The sequence below is a fragment of the Megascapheus bottae genome, chromosome 5 (genome assembly GCF_031878675.1).
Source record: "Megascapheus bottae isolate mThoBot1 chromosome 5, mThoBot2.hap1, whole genome shotgun sequence".
NCBI classification, from domain to species: domain Eukaryota; kingdom Metazoa; phylum Chordata; class Mammalia; order Rodentia; family Geomyidae; genus Megascapheus; species Megascapheus bottae.
In genome coordinates this window covers 3,632,241-3,652,290 of record NC_143513.1, presented here as the reverse complement: position 1 = coordinate 3,652,290, position 20,050 = coordinate 3,632,241, and the positions used below count along the sequence as shown (strand labels likewise).

The 20,050-nt window shown below is 46.5% G+C and overlaps 1 protein-coding gene across 1 annotated transcript; it reads left to right on the top strand.

Moving 5' to 3' along the window:
• Positions 1-351: 351 nt before the first annotated feature.
• Positions 352-19,975, top strand: LOC150062745 (uridine phosphorylase 1-like). The gene is made up of 7 exons (XM_090332570.1): positions 352-577; positions 7,087-7,148; positions 10,551-10,674; positions 13,408-13,566; positions 15,616-15,730; positions 19,270-19,479; positions 19,745-19,975. Exons 2-7 carry the CDS (start codon positions 7,102-7,104, stop codon positions 19,957-19,959), a joined length of 870 nt encoding a protein of 289 aa, XP_090188696.1. The 5' UTR covers positions 352-577; positions 7,087-7,101; the 3' UTR covers positions 19,960-19,975.
• Positions 19,976-20,050: the final 75 nt, after the last annotated feature.

Here is a 20,050-nt window from a genome sequence, read left to right as displayed (position 1 = left end):
CGGTGGTTCCGTGAGTAACGGGGTGGCAGAACAGCCCACCTGACCTGGGAGAGGAAACCAGCGGCGCACAGCACTCCAGCAACCTTTCCGGGGGTGTCCGGGGACCGGAGGTGGGGCGGGCGCGTCCTGCGGGGCGGGCCGGGCGCGGTCAGCGGAGCCCGCAGGCGGCCGGGGTGGGGCCGGGCCCCAGTCTGCGCGGGGTGACTGTCCTCGGGCGGGGTCACCGGGCCGGGCGGGGCGCCGGGCTGGGATCGGAGATTCCGGTCTTGCGGTGACCGCGCGCGGCTCCGGGCGGAACCACCCTGCTCCACGCGCCGCCCCTCCGGACCCGGGCGCCGCCTCTCGGGACCCCGGCGCCGCCCCGCCAGGCCCGGGCCCCGCCCCTCCGGACCCCCGCGCCGCCCCTGCCTCGCCCCCGGAGCCAGTTCCCGCGGCGCGTCCTGGTGCGGACGTGCGGTGTAGCAGATCCCCCCGCGGGCGGCGGCCAGGTCTGAGCGGTGAGCGGTCGGGGCTCGGGCCCAGCCTTTAGTGCGGACATCCCGGCCTGTCGCTGGCCCGGACAAGGCGCCGGTTGGCTGTAAGTGAGCTGTGGTTCAAGTTCACCAGATGGAGCTGGAGTGGAGGATGTGCTGGAAACCGGGCCGGGAGGGTGGAGCGGGTCGGGCTGGGTGGTGCGTGGTCGGGGAGGTGGTGCGGGGCCGGGCTGGGTGGTGCGTGGTCGGGGAGGTGGTGCGGGGCCGGGAGGGTGGAGCGGGGCCGGGCTGGGTGGTGCGTGGTCGGGGAGGTGGAGCGGGGCCGGGCTGGGTGGTGGTCGGGGAGGTGGTGCGGGGCCGGGAGGGTGGAGCGGGGCCGGGCTGGGTGGTGCGTGGTCGGGGAGGTGGTGCGGGGCCGGGAGGGTGGAGCGGGGCCGGGCTGGGTGGTGCGTAGTCGGGGAGGTGGTGCGGGGCCGGGAGGGTGGAGCAGGGCCGGGCTGGGTGGTGCGTGGTCGGGGAGGTGGTGCGGGGCCGGGCTGGGTGGTGCGTGGTCGAGGAGGTGGTGCGGGGCCGGGAGGGTGGAGCTGGGCCGGGCTGGGTGGTGCGGGGCCGGGGAGGTGGTGCGGGGCTGGGCTGGGTACAGCTTCAGGGGAGCGGATGAGCTGGCTGGTGTTGCACTCCGTGGTGGGTGCACAGTTCAGGACCAGGTCGCCCAGAGTCTACAGGTGCTTCTCACCCACGTGGGGGGCGAGTTCAACACCCCCCTTCATGCTAGCAGGTCCCCCCTCACAAAGATTTTGCAACCCTTCTCTGCCTCTCTTTCTCCCCGTAATCTTAGTTACTCAGTAGACTGAGATCTGAGGACAGTGGTTTGAAGGCAGCTCAAGGCATCAAAGTCTGTAAGATTCACCTGCAGTAAACTCCCTCCTCCCCTCAAAAAAGCTGAAGTGGTTGAATTAAAAAGCCTTAGGGCCAGGAATGTGGCCTAGTGATAGAGTGCTTTCCTAACATGCATTAAGTCCTGGTTTCAATTCCTCCATACCATATACACAGAAAAAGTTGGAAGTGGGGCTGTGGCTCAAAGGGTAGAGTGGTAGCCTTGAGCTGAAAAGCTCAGTGACAGCGTCCAGCAGCAGAGTTCAAGCCCCATGACCCACAGAAAAGCAAGCAAGCAAGCTTGCTCAAGGACAGGGCTGTGAATGTGGCCTAGAGGTAGCATGCTTGCCAAGCATTCACAAAAACCTGGGTTTGATTCCTTGGTACCACATACATAGAAAAAGCCGAAGTGGTGTTGTGGCTCAAATGGTAGGGTTCTAGCCTTGAGAAAACCCAAGGACTGTGCTCAGTCCCTGAGCTCAAGCCCAGGACTGGCAAAACAACAAAAAACAAAAAGCCAGGCAGCACGATGGCTCACTCCTGTAATCCTCACTACTCAGGAGGCTAAGATCTGAGGATGATGGTTCAAAGCCAGTCCAGGCACAAAAAGAGCTGAATCTCTTATCTCCAATTAACCTCTAGAAAACAGCAAGTGGGGCTTGGTTCAAGATTGGGCGGTAGTCTTGAGCTTTAGAGCTCAGGGACAGCGCCCAGGCCCAATTCAAGCCCCATTACCCACAGAAAAAAAAAAAACAAAAAACCCAAGGACAGTGCCCAGGTTCTGAGTTCAAGCTTCAGGACTGGCAAAAAAAAAAGTATAAAATGCAAGCCAAATAAAAAACAGAAAGTGAAACTTCCAAGTTTTTCTATGCCATAAAAGGAAACACTGATACCTGCTCTTCCTTCCTATCCTCCACCCTTCCTCTTTTTTTTTTGGTCAGTTGTGGGTCTTGAACTTCGGGCCTGGGTTCTGTCCCTGAGCTCTTCAGCTCAAGGCTAGCATTCTACCACTTGAGCCACAGCATCACTTTTGTGTTTTTCGTGTAATGTTAATTGGAGATTAGAGTCTCACAGACTTCTGTGCCTGGGCTGGCTTTGAATCCTCTTCCTCAGATCTCAGGTTCTTGAGTAGCTAGGTTTACAGGTGTGAGCCACCAGTGACAAACTCTCTTCCTTTCTTCCTCTTTCACAGATTTACTTCAGTCACAAGTCACAGCTCCACTTCTGGCCTTTTGGTGGTTAATTGGAGATAAGAGTTTTCTGTCTAGGTTGGATTTTAACTGAGTTTCTCATATCTCAGTCTCCTGATTAGCCAGGTTTATTGTTGCTAGCCATTGGGGTTCAGCTCTTTATTGGGATTTGAGTTTGCCCATAGAAAGATTAGCCTGCAGCTTATTGTTCAAAAGTTACTGCTCATTGTAATTGAGTGTCAGCATAGGCTAATTAGTTTGGTGATTGTCCAGTGGTCATGTACATGGTTTCCAAAGATGTTCCTTCTTGTGCACAAGCATCCTGCCTTGAGGTTTGCACACGAACAATGCTTTAACTAGGGAATTGCTGAATTACTCATAGTTGTATGTAATTTCCTGACTTCCTGGTTTGGCCTGGGCTTGTGAGAACTTAACTGTTCAGAAAGCTCAGGGTGTGGTAGAAGAAACAGAGTAGCTCCAACAGGCAATAGTGTCAGGGTCTGGGAGCATGGCCTAGTAGCAGTGCTTGCCTAGCAGGCACAAAGCCCTGGGTTCATTCCTTGGTATCACATACAGAGAAAATGGTGCTGTGGCTCAAGTGGTAGAGTGCTAGCCTTGAGAAAGTCTAAGGAAAGTGCCCAGGCCTAGAGTTGCCTAGAGTCCCAGAAGTGGCAAAAAAAAAAAACTGACATGAAATATTGTACAAAATGATCAATGTGTCTACATATACTACTGAATAGGATCTGCTTCACAGGTCAGTGGGCAAACGGTTAGAATGAGATGGGGATTTCAAGGCTTTTCTACCAGCTTTCACTATCCATCCCATAGCCATCACTTCCAGTCAAGAACCAGTATTTTAAGCTAAGTAGCCTTCAGAAGTTTTTGAAGAAAGCCAGGCAACTGTGATTATAACCCACATTATCAGGGATGTCTTCTTCATTAAGCCAGTGGGAAGCTAATAATATGTTGCTCAGCTGTGTGACTTTCAAAAGTGATAGCCTTGGAGAGATAAACCAAGAGAAGATGCTAAGTAATCTGCCAGGTAATCTGACATCTGGGTGGATGCTAGGTAGGTACCAAGGGCTTGTTATGGAATAAGATCTTTCCATGGTGACAGTTCGTGGTTTTCCATTTGTAGAGTCACCTCAAACCTCATTAGTTTTAGTTTAGTTTTGTCATAAGGGGCTTCAAGCTTGGTGTTTTTGGCAAAGCAATTGGAAATGTTATTTATTTATCTATTGTGTCATTGATTTTATTTGTTTATTTTGCTCAACCTTGAGGCTTGAACTCAGCCTTTGTTTTTGTCTTTCTCAAAGCTAAACCCTCTACCCTTTTGAGCCATTGCCCACTTCTGGTTCTCTGGTTGTTAATTAGACATAAGAGTCTCACAGACTTTCCTATCCTGGCTGGGCTGGAACTGTGGATCCTCAGATCTCAGCCTCTTGAATAGCAAGGATTGCAGGCATGAACCCCCAGTACCTGGTTGAAAGTATAATTTGAACCAGAATTTCAAGTAAGGCCCAAAGTATAGTTGCATTTTCATCTCCTTGTACTTGACCTTAGCTCTGCCACCCCCACCATCTCTTTTCCAGTCTGGTTTCTAGGCAGGAATCATGAAGGGTCCATTCCTCCTTCACGACAACATGCTAAGATCCCACTGGTGTGTGTGTGGGTGTACATGCATGTGCAGGCCTATGGCAATACTGAATTAAAGGACCAGGGAACTGTACCTAAGCTTTTTCTTCCCAAGGCTAGCTCTCTATCACTTGCACCCCAGCTCCACTTTAAGCTTTTTGCTGGTTAAAAATGGAGGTAAGAATCTTTTAGATTGGTATGCCTTTGAACTGAGACTCTTAGATCTCAGTTTCCTGAGTAGCTAATATTACAAGCACGAGATGCGAGTGCTCAGAAAAATCAAGACTTTAAAGGTGGGGGGGGGCAGTGGATATTTGTTTTTCCTGAGCAGCATATTCTCAGCTTGCAAATGGACAGGTAGGCAGGGCTCTTGTTACTACCTCATTCTCGCTTGCAAAGAGGGTTCTTACACTACTGGCCCTATTCTACCTGGACTATGAACTCAGAGAGTACCAGGTAGCCTCTGGGGATAGGTGAGTTCACTGGGTGTGTTAATCAGTTCACGGTTGTCATCCCTTGAGGCTCCAGTTGGCCTAAGAGGTGACATCTTTCTTCTCTTTCCTCTGGTTTTTATATTTCTTAAAAGCCCCCACCGGTAAAGCCAGACCATCATCCCTACCTCCTCCAGTGCACGTAGTCACCCTTTGTCCTTTTTCAACCAAGATTTCAGAAGTCTTCAACTGTCCTTGCCTGTGAAGTTGTTAAATAAAGCCTGTCTGGGGCTGGGAATGTGGCTTAGTGGTAGAGTGTTTGCCTAGCATGCATGAAGCCCTGGGTTCCATACCTCAGTACCACATACACAGAAAAAGCCCAAAATGGTACTATGGCTCAAGTGGTAGAGGGTTAGCCTTGAACAAGAGAAGCTCAGGGACAGTGCCCAGGTCCTGAGTTCAAACCCCAGGACTGGCAAGATTAATAATAATAATAATAATAATAATAATAATAATAATAATAAAGTATGGCTAAGCACAGGGCTGAGATAAAGGGAGGAAGGTCAGAAGGAGAAGCCTTCAAGTCCTATGAATACCAGGGGAAGGAGGAAGTAGACTCAGGAAAGCACCAGCAGCCTTGAGGCCAGGACCAAGAAATTAGCTTCTCTGACCACCTGTCTGTCTTGGGGATCCCTTCAGACTATCACTCTCCAGAGTTCCCAAACCCTTCTTTTCTCAGTGAATAGAAATTGACAGAGATGGCTCAACACCAGCACAGGCAGTTTGGGGGGAACACCAGCCAAAGCTAGTGATGCCCTCTCTCACTCACAGATTAGGAGATGTGTAGTGCTCGATGAGAATGCTGGTTGTATCTGGTGGAGATTGGTAGGAAAGTAACTGACAGAGGTAATGTGCAAAATGGCGGGGCCACAGATTAGAGGTAGGGAGGAAACTAGCAAGAGAGCAGGTGGTGTTTGCTCAAGGCCCTCACCTGTTAAAATGCTAGTAAATTTTGGTCTGGCGCTAGCTGCATGACGGGTTTCGAAGGTAGGGCAGGGAGTGGCGAGAAATCAGCTCAGAGATCACTAACAGAGACCAGTTTGTGTAGCCCAAGTCTCAGCCATAGGAGTGGCAGGACATAGAGACACCCAGTCCATCTGACCATGTGGACTGCATAGTTCCTAATGGTTCCTGGGAGCCAGAGTCTCTGTGCATCTGATCAGTGGGTAATGGAGAAAGCTTGAAGGTACAACCTTGGTCACTTTCTTTTCTTTTTTGCAAGTTATGGGCCTTGAACTCAGAGCCTGAGCATTGTCCTTGGGCTTTCTCAAGGCTAGGGCTCTACCACTGGAGCCATAGCACCATTTCTAGCCTTTTTCTATATTATGTGGTACTGAGGAATCGAACCCTTGTCTTCGTGCATGCTAGACAAGCACTCTACCACTAGGCCAAACTCCAGGTTGGGACACTTTCTTGAGGGTCAGCACAGGGCCTCTGCCCCCACCCACTGCCTCCAGTACCCTCCTTCCCTCAACAGTAGCAAAAGCTGCTTCTTTTGCTCTTCTGAGTGATCATAAATGGTCTTTCTCTGCGCTGTGCTTGGCTGTTGTTCCCTGATGTTACAGGATGAAGGGCTGTGCTTCTAGAAGTTATTCTCAGGCTGGGGATGTAGTCCAGAGAGAGAACAGCTGCCTAGCAGGGTGAGGCCTGGGCTCAATCCTCAGCACTGCCACAACAACAATTACAACAAACTCTGCTTTTGAAAGTTCCCCTGGCAGGGTTTTAATGGCTGACATGTTCAGAGAAGTGTTTTACAAGTGCCAGGAGTATCAAGAACCAGATGAAGATAGGCGAGTAGTGATTGCTAGGGAAATTTTCCTCTGGACCCAAACAACGATCATTTCTCTGGTTTTCAGAATTCACTGAAAATGGCCAACATAATATGATTCATAACTATTAAAAATCAAACTCAGTCAAAAGGACTTTCTGACGTTAAGACAGCGGTGAGATACAAGGGGTGAACTGGATTATGGGACTATTGGCTGAGATCCAGGAACAAAGCTTTGGCCTACAATGAGTGATCTTGTCTTTTCTCTTCTCTTCTATCTTCCTTTTTTTCCTTTCTGTCTCTATTTCTTTCCCTCTTTCTCTTCTTCCTTCCCTTTTCCTCCTTCCGGTATTAGAGCTGGAACTCAAGGACTCAGTACAGTCTTCCTTAGCTTTTCCCCTCAAGGCTGGCATGTATTATTTGAGCCACAGGTCCACTTCAGGATTTTTAGTGATTAATTGGAGATAAAAGTTTCACAGACCTTCTTTCCCCAAGCTGGCTTTCAATCACAGCCCACACGGGTCTCAGCCTCCTGAGTAGCTAGAATTACAGGTATGAGCCACTGGTGTCCAACTGTATCAATGTTTTAGGTATTAGCTTGGCTGCACACAATCCTGGTGGCTTAACTATTCTGTGCAATGCTTTTCTTTCAGGTTTTCCTGGGAGAGATGGCGGCTGCAAAAGTTGAAGAAAAGAAACTTGAAAATCATCACAAGTAGGATTGATCCTTGTTGGCTGGACATATGGAGGGTCTTTAAGATTGCAATGCTTTAAGCCATTTGCTTCACTGACAACTTGACCTATGTTAACTCATTGAAGTCAAATGACAGAGGCTAAGGGATTAAGGAACTGGAGGCCGAAGACCTCTAGCTTAGATCTTGGCACCTCTGCCCTCTACTTTCAGGACTTGTGGTCTCAGAAGATGAGGCAGTTCAGTGCCTAAATATGTGTGTTCTGCTATGAGTAGCCACTTTACTGAAACAACCCTCTCCCTCCCCCCTGAGGTAGCTAGGATGACAGGTGTGAACTTCTTCACACTGGGCTTTGAGCACGCTATGCATGTGCTGTATGCTGGCCCGTACTCCTAGACTCCCTACCTAGACCTGAGTCTATTGACCTTTTTACTTTTCTTCCTTCTCTAGTTGTCCATCACTTCTGATGGGTGTGTGAGGTGGCGCCCTGCCTTGCTTCTGGGGCTTAAACAGGAGATTCTCAGTGACTATTTGTTAAATGAGTATAGAGATAAATTCCCTGAAATTGTGTATAGATGGGGAAAATTTTGTCTCTTGCCTCATCATCTTGAAATCTTTCCAAAAGTATTTGACAGCTGGGCACCCAAGGCTCACATCTGTAATTGTAGATAATCAAGAAGTTACTAGCCCAGGCAGAAAAGTCTATGAGACTCTTATCTCCATTAAGCAGCAAAAAGGCAGAAGTGGAGGTGTGGCTTAACTGGTAGAATGCCAGCCTTGAGCAGAAAAAGGCCGGTGAGAGGGCCTAAGCCCTGGGTTCAAGCTCCAGTACTGGAACACACACATAAAACAGTATGTGAGAGCCTAGTACAATTCCTTATGGTAAGGGTCAAAATTGCATAGTTAGAAACTGTGGTGATCTCATAGTTACACTGTTTTCTTCTGTGCTTGCAGTGAAGAAAGGTTTTCTGTTTTGAAAGATGTGGCTGAGTTGTCTTCATGGCATCCTGTTGCACCATTTCCGGGCACATCCATCAACTGTTTGGTTTTGGGTTTTGTTCCTGAAATTCTGAGAGAAACTAGAGTACCACCTCCATATCAAAACCAGTTGTCATGAAAAGAACTATTCTCTGCACAGGTTGTTTTATAATGGTCAGCATTTCAGAATTCTCTAGAGATCAAAAAAGCTTTCTGGACTGGTCCTAACAACATATACTTTTGGACTTGGGCCCTTAAAAACAAATGTTCCATTCCCTTACCCTTTATTAAAATGAGTTTGGAGTGGTCACTGTGGGTATTTTAATCCATCAGCTCATGCTGCAGTATCTCTTCACACTTATCTGGGAGCAGTCGCCAACCCTGCATGCTTTGTATAAATCTTTAGTCTCTTTAGTTCTGTTTTTTTGCCAGAGTTGGGCCCTGCACTTGGTGGCTTGTACCCTCACTTAGCTTTTTCACTCAAGGTTAGTGCTCTATTATTTGAACCATACCTCTGCTTCTGACTTTTTGCTGGTTAATTGTGGATAAGAGTTTCTCAGATTTATCTGCCCTGGCTGACTTGAAACTGTAATAGTCAGATCTCAAGAACTATAATTACCGGTGTGAGCCACTGGGTCCCACTGTCTCTCTAGTTTTTTATACTTTCTATTCTGTAGCTGCCTCGACAATGTTAACATGGTTGAATTAATCTGGACACCACTCTGGTGGGTGAGGGTCAGAAGGGAAACTTGAGAAATAGGAGAGAAAGCAACTCGATGTAGGCAGAAGGAGCAAGAAGGGCCCTTAGCGTTTGCTGTTAATGCTGACTGAAATAACCCAAGAATAGATGAAATAGTCTAGAAAACTGAGCAGAGCCAATTCAATGTTGTTTTGCATATTTGCAGATAAAATAAAATGTAGCCTTGACCTCTGATGCCAATACTAGGGCTTGCACTCAGGGACTGGGTTCTGCCCCTTTAGCTTTTTCTCAAGGCTGGCATCCTATTATTTGAGCCACCTCTTCACTGGATGTTTACTGTTAATTGGTGATGAGAGTTTCATGGACTTTCCTGTTCAGGCTGGCTTTAATCTGTAATCCTAAATTCTCAGCTTCCCGAGTAGCTAGGATTCCAGCCCTGAGCAGAGCACCCACCTTTTGCATTGTTGTGGTTGTGATAAAATGTACATAGGGGATAACAAGCATCCTCGGGAGAGAAGGAGCTGGATCTCTGAGGAAAGTCACTTTGTGTAATAGTCCAGGTACTCCTTGACTTAGGACTGGGTTACACTCCCACAAACGTAGTGCAGACTGAAAATATCATAAACTGCAGTTCTGTCTACGTTAACAAACAGCAGATTGTTCAGTGTCATAGAGTTCCCCTTGTGATGGTGTCCTTGACCAAGAGCTGTGGAGGCTGCATAGCCTTGCTAGGAAGGGTTGCAGTCTGTATAATTGCCTTCAGAAAAGATCCAAGTTCAAATTCAAAGTATTGCTTTACTGAATGCCTAGCACTTTCACACCACTGTCTAGTGAAACCGAGTCTGGATTATTTATTTCCAATCACAGGCAGCAGAGACATTTGCTCTCTGCTTTTTCTTTTCTCATGAGTGGTCTTTAGTTCTACGTATAAAGTTAGATGGAGGAGTATAAAGAAAACTCTCATTCTTCTGCGTTCAGAGACTAAGTTTCAGAGACTCTGGTAATCAGAAGACAGGCATTGTTGATGAAGCCATGTCAACTCTGGTTCTCAGGGAGCTTGACAGGCTGGTAATGGAATTGCCTACACCTGAGGTACCTGGTTTTGTAACGAGAATTCATCAGCGCATGATTACATAGTCATTGTTTGTGTTGCTTTCCTGAGTGGATAGCTGACTGGAATGATTTGTGGCAGAAACTTAATGGCCGGTAAAGGTATAAGCCACATTAAAGTTTGTCAGCTCTTATTAAAGCAATGCATTGTAAGCCACAGCGATAAAAAGTAAATGAAGAGACATCTTCTCTCACCATTCCCAGTCGACCGAGAAGTGCTAGCAATAAGACAAGAAAAAGGAGTTAGAGCTATGTGAACTAGAAAGGTTATCCTTTGGGTGGTAGGGGTGATTTTTTTTTCTATTCCTGTTTGCTAATGGTAGCACCAAAATATCATCAGGTTTATGTATTAAATGCACTTGATTTGGATAGCAACCAGCTATATACAGCAACTGTGTATGGATGATTCAACACTGTGATGTCTGTCGTGTGGTGGGATCTTCTGAACTTTTGCTGGTTTCCTTTGAACAGGGGCTGTCAGAGCAAAGAGGAGTTAAAAGAGGGAGGAGATGGGCTAGTGGAGACCTTGACAGCTTAGAAGTGTCTTATCGCTGGGTTCTGATTGTGCCTTACAAGGAACAATAATAATCAGCCAATATCACCACAATCTCTAAACTCAATTTCTTGTTTCTAACAGTGACAGTGACTGCCTCATTCAGCTTTCCAATCCAAACCTAGCAACCATGAAGGAAGATGTTCTGTACCATTTCAGCCTCAGCACCAGCACACACGACTTCCCAGCTATGTTTGGCGATGTAAAGGTAAAAATCCAGGCTTTAATTCTAGGAATTTGCTGTACAGTAACCTCCTATGTGATGCAGACAGGCCTGCTTAGGATAGTAGAGAGGGGGCAGGCACCTGTCATTATGTGTTTATTAGATTTTTACAAATTTCCAAGTATATGAACTAACAGGTAAAGGAAACTAAGTAGTGTTGCATTGACTTGCTTGATCTTTTATGTCTTTGGTATACAATGGTAACTGTACAGACAGGAAATTTCCTGAATCAAGCCGAAAGACTTACACTGCAGGGCCAGTTACTTTGGGGTTCTCATTGCTTGAGCCAGGAGTGTAGAGCCAACCTAGGGAACATTAGGATACTGTCATCTCAAATATAAATGAATGAATGAAAGTAACATGCCTGGTACTGATGCCTCATGCCTATAATCCTGGCTACTCAGGAGGCTGAGATCTAAGGATTGAGGTTCAAAGGCAGTCCGGGAAGGAAACTCTGTGAGATTCTTATCGCCAATTAACCACTAGAAAACCGAAGTGGGGCTGTGACTTCAAGGGGTAGGTTGGTAGCCTTGAGCTGAGGAGCTCAGGGACAGCGCCTAAGTCCAGAGTTCAAGCCCCACACAATCAACAACAACAAAAATTCCAGGAAAAGCAGGGATAGTTATTTAGACAATTTGTATTACAATGATAATTTAAGATATATATTCATATTTTGTTATTTTAATGATCTCTCAGGACTTACATCGCAAAGTATAGCATTGAGTCTATACTTTTCTACAAAATCTTAAGTTCCTTATGGTTGATTTAGTCTAATAGGCTTAAAAATATTCTTAAATTTATTTATTTGTTGGGGGGAGTTCTGTGGCTTGAAACTCAGGGCTTTGTGCTCTTGCTTGTATTTTCCACTCAAGACTGAGGCTCTACCATTTGAGCCACAGTTTCACGTATAGCCTTTTTTCTGGATAATTGGAGATGATAAATCTCACAGACTTTTCTGCCTGCGTTGGCTTCAAACGTCTATCATCAGATGTCAGCCTTATAAGTAGGAAAGAGTTCAGGTATGAACTACCAGAACCCAGCTAAGTTTATTTTTACTTGACACATGAAGACAGTATGTATTTATGGGGTACAGTGTAGTACTACAGTATAATTCTACAATGTATAATGATTGGATCAAGGTAGTATATCTGTAACTTTTTTTTAAATTGTTTTTTGGTTTGGGAACATTCATAATCTTGTCTTCTAGCTACTGGGAAATGTGCATTGAATTGTGGTTAGCCATGAATACTTTCCTGCTCACGTAGAACTTTGCAAATCTCTAGTCCCCATGGGGAAAGTTGACTTAATGCATGGAATTGCAAATCAGAAGAATGCCAAGCCATCCAACTTATAGTTGCATCCAGAGGTGCTGACCCAGGGCTAGGTCACTTGTAACGTTGAGTACTGTTCCAGGTACCGTGTTGGTGTCCAACTCCAGGAAACTTTCCAGGTGCTCTAATTAGTGTTTTGTTTTCTGTTCACTATTGGGGCTTGAACTCAGGGGCTTGTGCTCTGTTTTGCTGAAGGCCGATGTTGTATTATTTGAGTCACAGCTCTACTTCTAGATCTTCGTTGTTTAAAGAGTCTCTTGGATTTTTCTGCCTAAGGCTGGCTTCAAACCGCAGTCGTCAGGTCTCATCCTCTTTGAGGGTCTAGGATTACAGGCATGAGCCACTGGCACATGGCTTCTGGGTCTTCATTCATTAACATCATCTATAATGATTACATTCCAGCCTGTGGAGATCTCATGTTTAAAGAATAATCCCTTTCTTTCATCTTCAGATTCTCTAAAACTACTGCTCTCTCTTTTTATTACACACATATGTGTATATGTGTGTTTGTGTATGTATATATATATATATTTTTAAAGCATATCCCATCTTTCTTATTTATTTATTTATTTATTTATTTATTTATTTATTTATTTATTTATTTATTTATTTTGCCAGTCCTGGGCTTGAGCTCAGGGCATGAACCCTGTCCTTGGACTTTCTCAAGGCTAGAGCTCTACCACTGGAGCCTCAGCACCACTTCCAGCTTTTTTCTATGTATGTGGTACCGAGGAATTGAACCCGGGTCTTCGTGCATGCTAGGCAAGCACTCTACCACTAGGCCAAACTCCCGGCCCCTATATATATATATTTTTTTTTTTCAAATGTTTTCTTGCTCGATACATCACAAGTTGAAGCTTTTACTTCTCTGATGGAGCCACCCACAGTAACCTAAACCTCCCCAACTCTTTCCGTGAATTGGCCTTTTGGCACTCAGGTGACCAGTGGCTCATTTTGCAGATGTGGTATGGGACCCTAGTCACAGGAGGAGTTGGAGGTGAGTGAAGACTTCCCATTCTCAGCCCAATCCCAGGCTTTCTGCAGTCTTTGGCATGGTGCAGGAAGCCAAGCACACATGGTGCCTGGAATTGCCTTCACAAAGGCAGCAGAGGCCTGGATCTCTGCATGTGGAGAGCTAGTTGTATTGTTTTGTGTTAGCCCATAATGAGCAATGAGTCCCAGACCAGAGCTTCTGAATCTCACCAGGAAATTCAGTAAAGCCAGTTATCCCTCCTTTCTCCTCAATGTGGTAGGTGAGGCAGAACCATGGAATTTGCATTTTGATCAGGTTCTTGAATAAGCCAGATATTCCTGGTGAGGAGTCTTGGTCTTGAAGACCTCTGCTGACAGCAGTGTGCTGAGGGGGGTCCTTGTTCTCTGGTTGCAGTTTGTGTGTGTTGGTGGAAGCCCCTCCAGGATGAGTGCCTTCATCAGGTATGTGGCCACAGAGCTGGGCCTTGACCATCCAGGAGAAGACTTTCCCAACATTTGTGCAGGGACTGACCGCTACGCCATGTACAAAGTTGGACCAGTGCTGTCTGTGAGCGTGAGTACTGGCTGTGTCCTTGGGCTGGGTCTCTAGGCTCTGGGGTCCCAGCCCCCACCCCCTGTACCCACAGACATCTGGCACCCTAACACCTGCTGACTGTTAGTAGTGGGAGCCAGGTGAGCTGGGAGCAGCTGGGGTGGGGGTGAGGGGGATAGATGAGACCAGGATTGTGACTTTAAGATTCTGTCTCCTGGAGCACCTAAGCATACAGATACAAATACTATGCAAATACTGCACAGCTGTGCACATAGTGCTTGTGTGATAGGGGCTGGGGCAGGCAGCCTGGGAGCCCAGCAAAACAAAGGAGAAACTGCCTTGCATGGACCAGGGTGTAAGGGGAGCTAAGGTACCAGGTCTCCAGTCTTCTCTTCCATCACATAGTGAGTGAGTGAGTGACTTACTTCATAACAACTCTGTGTGTGTGTGTGTGTGTGTGTGTGTGTGTGTGTGTGTGTGTTTATGTGTATGTGTTGGGGTGGGGAGACAGTACTAGGTCTTAAACTTGGAGCGTGTGTCCCTTAGCTTTTCTGTTCAAGGCTAACACTCTACAGCTTGATCCATAGTTTCACTCTTTTATAGAGCTTCCTGCTCTGACTAACTTTGAACTGTGATCTCAGCCTCCTGAGTAGTTCATGTTACAGGTATAAACAACTACTGCCCAGCTGAGACAAATTTTTTTTGCCAGCCCTGGGGCTTGAACTCTGGAATTGGGCACTGTTCCGGAGCTTTTTTGACCTCAGGGCCTGAGCACTTGGGCTTTCTCAAGGCTAGAGCTCTATGACTTGAGCCACAGCACCGTTTCTGGCTTTTTTTTTTTTTTTTGCCAGTCTTGGGCTTGGGCTCAGGGCCTGAGCACTGTTCTTGGACTTTCTCAAGGCTAGCATTCTACTACTTGAGCCTCAGCACCACTTCTGGCTTTTTTCTATATATGTGGTACCGAGGAATCAAACACGGGTATTCGTGCATGCTAGGCAAGCACTCTACCACTAGGCCAAACTCCCGGCCCCTGGCTTTTTTTTTTTTTTTTTTATGTATATATGGTACTGAGGAATTGAACCCCAGTTTTTGTGCATGCTAGGCAAGTACTCTACCACCAGGCTAAACTCCCAGCCCCCTGGCTGGAATTCTTAAAAGGGGACCTTTTCCCCTAGGGCTCTGCTACACAGCCTCTGGGAGTAGCTAGGTCATTCTGCAGGAAGGAGATGGTCATCTTTGAAAGATGGGAGAGAGGATGTACAGAGACCTCAAGGTGCGAAAATGGCAGATGTGAATTCAGTACCAGTTCTTTTTACGATATGATACATAACCTAGGCACAGAAAGAGCTGACCAAAAAAATAGAGTAATTAAAGCAATATACTGTGGCAAAAATCATGTGAAGCCGGGCACAGTGTCTCAAGTCTGTATGTAGTCCTTGCTTCTTGGAGATGGGGAGCGATGTATCACAGTTCAAGTTCAGACCAGCCTTGCTGACCTCTCCCCGGCCTCCCGCTCCACATCCCCAGTTTTGAAGACTACATATCTACCAGTAGTAGCCAAGTGTGGTGGTGCACAGTTGGTCATACCTGTAAGGCCAGGAAGCCCAATAGGAGGATCACAGTGCAGGCTGGGTCAGGCATATGGCAAGACCTATAACCAATGGCTAGTGAAATGACTTAACAAGTATAGTTTCTGCTTAGCTATGCAAGACCCCTGGTTCAATCCATAGTACTGCCCCCTCAAAAAGGTATGTGAATATGGCCTTAATTTGATCTCTTGCTTATCTGCTATATATTTGGTGATGTGGAACTGGTCCTTCTTGTTGACTATGAACACAGAGCTTATCTTCTGTTGAAGGATGACATGTGTGTGTGTGTGTGTGTGTGTGTGTGTGTGTGTGTGTGTGTGTGTGATAGTATCTCACTAAGTAGCCCAGGCTCCTGCCTCTGCCTCCAGGGTGCTGAGATTACTGGTGTTTTGCATCTTGTCTGGCCAAGGAGTGACATGTGTGTGTGTATACACTAAGGTACCACCCTGGACTCAGCTTTGGCATTTTTCTCTGGTTTTAGCATGGCATGGGCATTCCCTCCATCTCCATCATGCTGCACGAGCTCATCAAGCTGCTCTACCATGCCAGGTGTTCCAATGTCACCATCATACGAATCGGCACTTCTGGGGGGATAGGTAAGGACGATAGAGGGGGCCTTAGCTCTGGGGAGGTCACAGAGCTCCCTGTAGTGGCATCATTGATCTACCCAGCATCGAGTCCCACCTTGGCTTTGTTGAAGAGTGTTAATGGAGCATGGATAGGAATCTTCTGTCACGTTTGTCTAGCCTGTCCTCCTGGCTGGTGTGCAGAGATTGGTACTAGAAAGGACACACTCCTTGCACACACAGAAGTGTGTCTTGTGGAGCTCACACTTGGTGCCTTATTTGCCTGGTTCCTTTTTTTCATGTTCTACACAGTGTCTCTTGAGTGCCACTGCTGCATTTATTCACCCTTGGTCCCTCATCTGGTTCCCCTTTTATTTTCTCCAGTCCTCCACACATTTCCCTTGCTTTTCCCTTTTCCTGCAAGATTTGGAACCCAATGAAAAAGCCACAGAGCAACCCAGGAAGGAAAGACAGAAGGTTACAAACTAAGGGAAAGATCCTCCAATGAGCCCCCAAAACTTGCCAAGTAGACATGGGGAGTGTATATCTATAATTCTTGCTACTCAGGATTCTGAGATCTGAAGACTTCATGTGAAGCCAATGCAACAGGAAAGTCCATGTGACTCGTACCTCCAATTAAACAGCACAAGACTGGAAGTAGAGCTGTGGCCAAAGTAGTAGAGAGCTAGCCTTGAGTGAAAAATTTCAGGGACAGCATCCAGGCCTTGAGTTCAGGCCTTATACTCCTCTCTCTCTCTCTCTCTCTCTCTCACACACACACACACACACACACACACACAGAGTTCACACTATTTAGTGTTTTTGTTTTCCTTTTAAAACAAAAGAAGGTAGCCAGGCACTGGAGGCTTATGCATGTAATCCTAGATACTTAAGAGGCTCAGATCTGAGGCTTGTAGTTTGAAGCCCCAGCCCAGATAACAAAGTCCATGAGACACTTATGTCCAATAAACTACTCAGAGAAATCTGCAAGTGGCACTGTGGCTCAAGTGGTAGAGTACTTTCCTTGAGCATAAAGAGACCCAGGGACAGCATCCAGGCTCTGAGTTCAAGCCTCAGGAATGGTAAAACAATAACAGCAACAAAGAAGATGAAGGATTTAATGAAAAAGAAAATTGCTGAAGATGCTGTATTGTGTCTCTGATCACAGATCAGACACTGGGTAAGATATAAAGAGAAGCTTTCGAGTTGATCTCATGGTTATGGCCCAGTCTTGAGAGGTGGCATTTGATAATGCCGTCCTGCTGGCAGAGGCACAACATGGCACAGGACCCTCCAATAGTGAGAGACTTGGTGTTAGAGCGATAGAAACTGACTTACTTCAGTCTTGTCCCACCATACCTTATATGAGGTACGGGTGGTGTAGATTGTTATGCTTTGTTCTTTAGGCAAATGTATTTTTTATTTTATATTTATTTTTGATTTCATTGTATAGAGGGATTAAAGTTATATTCTCCAGGTGCTTTACTTGTCACACATTGATATCCCTTCTCATGTTTTTGTCCCCATTTCCTTCCCCCACCTCCTCACCTCATTTTTCCCCTGCTATTTCAGATAAACAAGTAAACATCTATATAATGCACCAGGTACCAAAGTGGGATAATGTAACAATAAGAGATTAACCAAAGGGCAACACAAGAGAGAAAACCATAATATATAAATAATAACAGTCACTTATATTTAAGCTCTTGAGAAAAACATATTTTTTAAAAAGAATGTCTGTATATGTTTAACAATCTTAATTCCACCTGTGACCCAATGAATTCTCACATGTGAAACTTGGGCAGAAATGTCTGTAGGACTCTTGATTTTCAATTAACCAGCAAAAAAGAGGAAGTAGGTGTGGATCGAGTGACAGAGACCAGTTTTGACTGAAGGGGTCCAGTGGGAGCAAAAAGCAAAAATGGGGCCAGGTGCTGGTGGCTCTTTCCTGTGATCCTATAATCCTAGCTACTCAGGGGCTGAGATCTGAGGATCAAGGTTCAAAGGCAGCTGGGGCACGAAAGACCATGAGAGGCTCTTATTTCTAATTAACCACCAGAAAACCAGAAGTGGTGCTGTGGATGAAGTGGTAGAGTGCTAGCCTTGACAGAAGAGCTCAAGGACACCATCCAGGTGCAGAATTCAAGCCTCAGGATCCACAAAAAACAAAAAACAAAAGACAATCAAACCAGGCACAATGGCTGTAATCCTATCTCCTCAGGAAGCTGAGATCTGAGGATCATGGTTCAAAGCCATCCGGGGCACTAAGGCTGTGAGACTCGATGGAAAGTAGAAGGTCTTGGCACTCATCTATGTTTTTAATGTTTCATATCATATGTGGACTTGTTTTAATGATTCAGGGGAAATAACTGGCATATCCCTGGATCTTGAGAAAGGTTTCTGGAATTATATCTCCTCTCACCATGATATTAAAATCAAAATTGAGTGCTGGGTGCTGGTGGCTCATACCCATAATTCTAGTGACTCAGAAGGCTGAGATCCTGAGGATTACATTTAATGCCAGCTTGGACACAAATGTGTGTAAGACTCTTTATTTTCAATTAACCAGCCAAAAGGGGGATGTGTGGGTGTGGATCAAGTGGCAGAGTACGAGTTTTGAGTGAAAGAGTCAAATGAGAGCTTGAGTTCAAGTGCGACTTTGAGCACAAAAGATGAAAACAGACAATAATTCGAGGAAGAGCTCTATTTGAATTGCTAGAAAAACCGAAGTCCGCATGGCTTATAAATAATAGACATTTATTTCTCACTTCTGGAGGCTGGGCCCTAGGAGAATCAGCATCTGATGAAGATCCAGTGCCTTCTCTATGGGCTTTTCCCTGCTATGACCACACAATTGGAGGGGCAATTCAGGGCTGGGTTCTCTGGTCTTCATTTGGTTTTGTGTCAGTACTAGGGTTAATAAAGAACTAAAGCAAGAACTAAGCAGTGATGATTCCCTACATGGTGGATTGCCAGGAAAGGAAGAAAGTATTAAAAGGTGAAAGATTTACAAAATCTAAAGAGAAACCAGAGTAAATTCAATTTTATTACTGTTGCTGGTCATGGGATTTTAACTCTTGGCCTGGGCCCTGAGCTCTTCAGCTCAAGGTTATCGCCCTTGAGCAACAGTGCCACTCCCTAATGAAGAAAATAGTAAGGATTAGAAGACATACTTCTGAGAAGGGGGTTCAAAGATTCCTGGGTATTTCCAACACTTCTTCGAGGTTTGGTACGTTTTCTTCAGGGTTTGCACGTAAATTGATCATTTAAAAGAGCATTCATTCATTCATTCATTCAATTACTTTTGTTCTGGTACTGGAGCTTGAACTCGGGCCTTGAACTCTCACTTGGCTTTTTATTTTCTTCAGGATGGCAATCTACTACTTGAGCCCCACCTCCACTTGTAGTTTGTTATCTGCCCCAGCTGGCTTTGCATGATGATCGTCCTATCTCATTCTCCTAAGTTGTTAGGATTGCGAGTTGTGATGCATCCTGGTCTTTTCTCCCTGATCTGTGCTGTGCCCTGCCTGAGTCTCCAGCACAGCTGTGAACATCTGCTTCTTCACCATGTCTGGAGCCTGGCGCCGTGGTCATTACCAGGCAGGCAGTGGATGCCTGCTTCCAGCCAGAGTTTGAGCAGCTTGTCCTGGGGAAACGGGTCATTCGAAGTACCAACCTGGATGAGCAGCTGGTGCAGGAGCTAATGAAGTGTGCTGCAGACCTGAGCGAGTTCAATACTGTGGTGGGAAACACCATGTGCACTTTGGACTTCTATGAAGGTGCGTGGTGTGTGTGGGGGTGTGTGAAATCTAGACTCAAGAGCCCCTCCTTGCCCTGATTCTGCTTCTAAGGATGTCCAGGGTGGGCTTTCAGCACCTTGGCTGTCACCCCATCTCAGCCTTTTCCTGGTGGTGATAGCAGTGGCTAGGAGCCATGCTAGGAGCAGGCTGCTGGGGAGCCGCCCCTGCATCCATGCTGGGTGTGGGCAGAGCGCCTCCATGTGGTCACAGCTGACAATACAGAGTCCCCATGTCTGTGCTGCAGGACAAGGCCGCCTGGATGGTGCCCTCTGCTCCTACACGGAAAAGGACAAGCAGGCCTACCTTCAAGCTGCCCACGCAGCTGGCATCCGAAACATCGAGATGGAATCTTCAGTGTTTGCAGCCATGTGCAGTATGTGTGGCCTACGAGGTAAGCAGGCACAGGATGGCCTCTGGGCATCCTTCTTCCTCCATCTCTGCTCTCCTGGCCAATCCTGATGTCCAGGCCACCACTTCCTACCCCACCACAACCTATGCTTTTGGTTTTTATCACTGGGCTCACAGGTCAGTGTCACACCCAGCTGATACC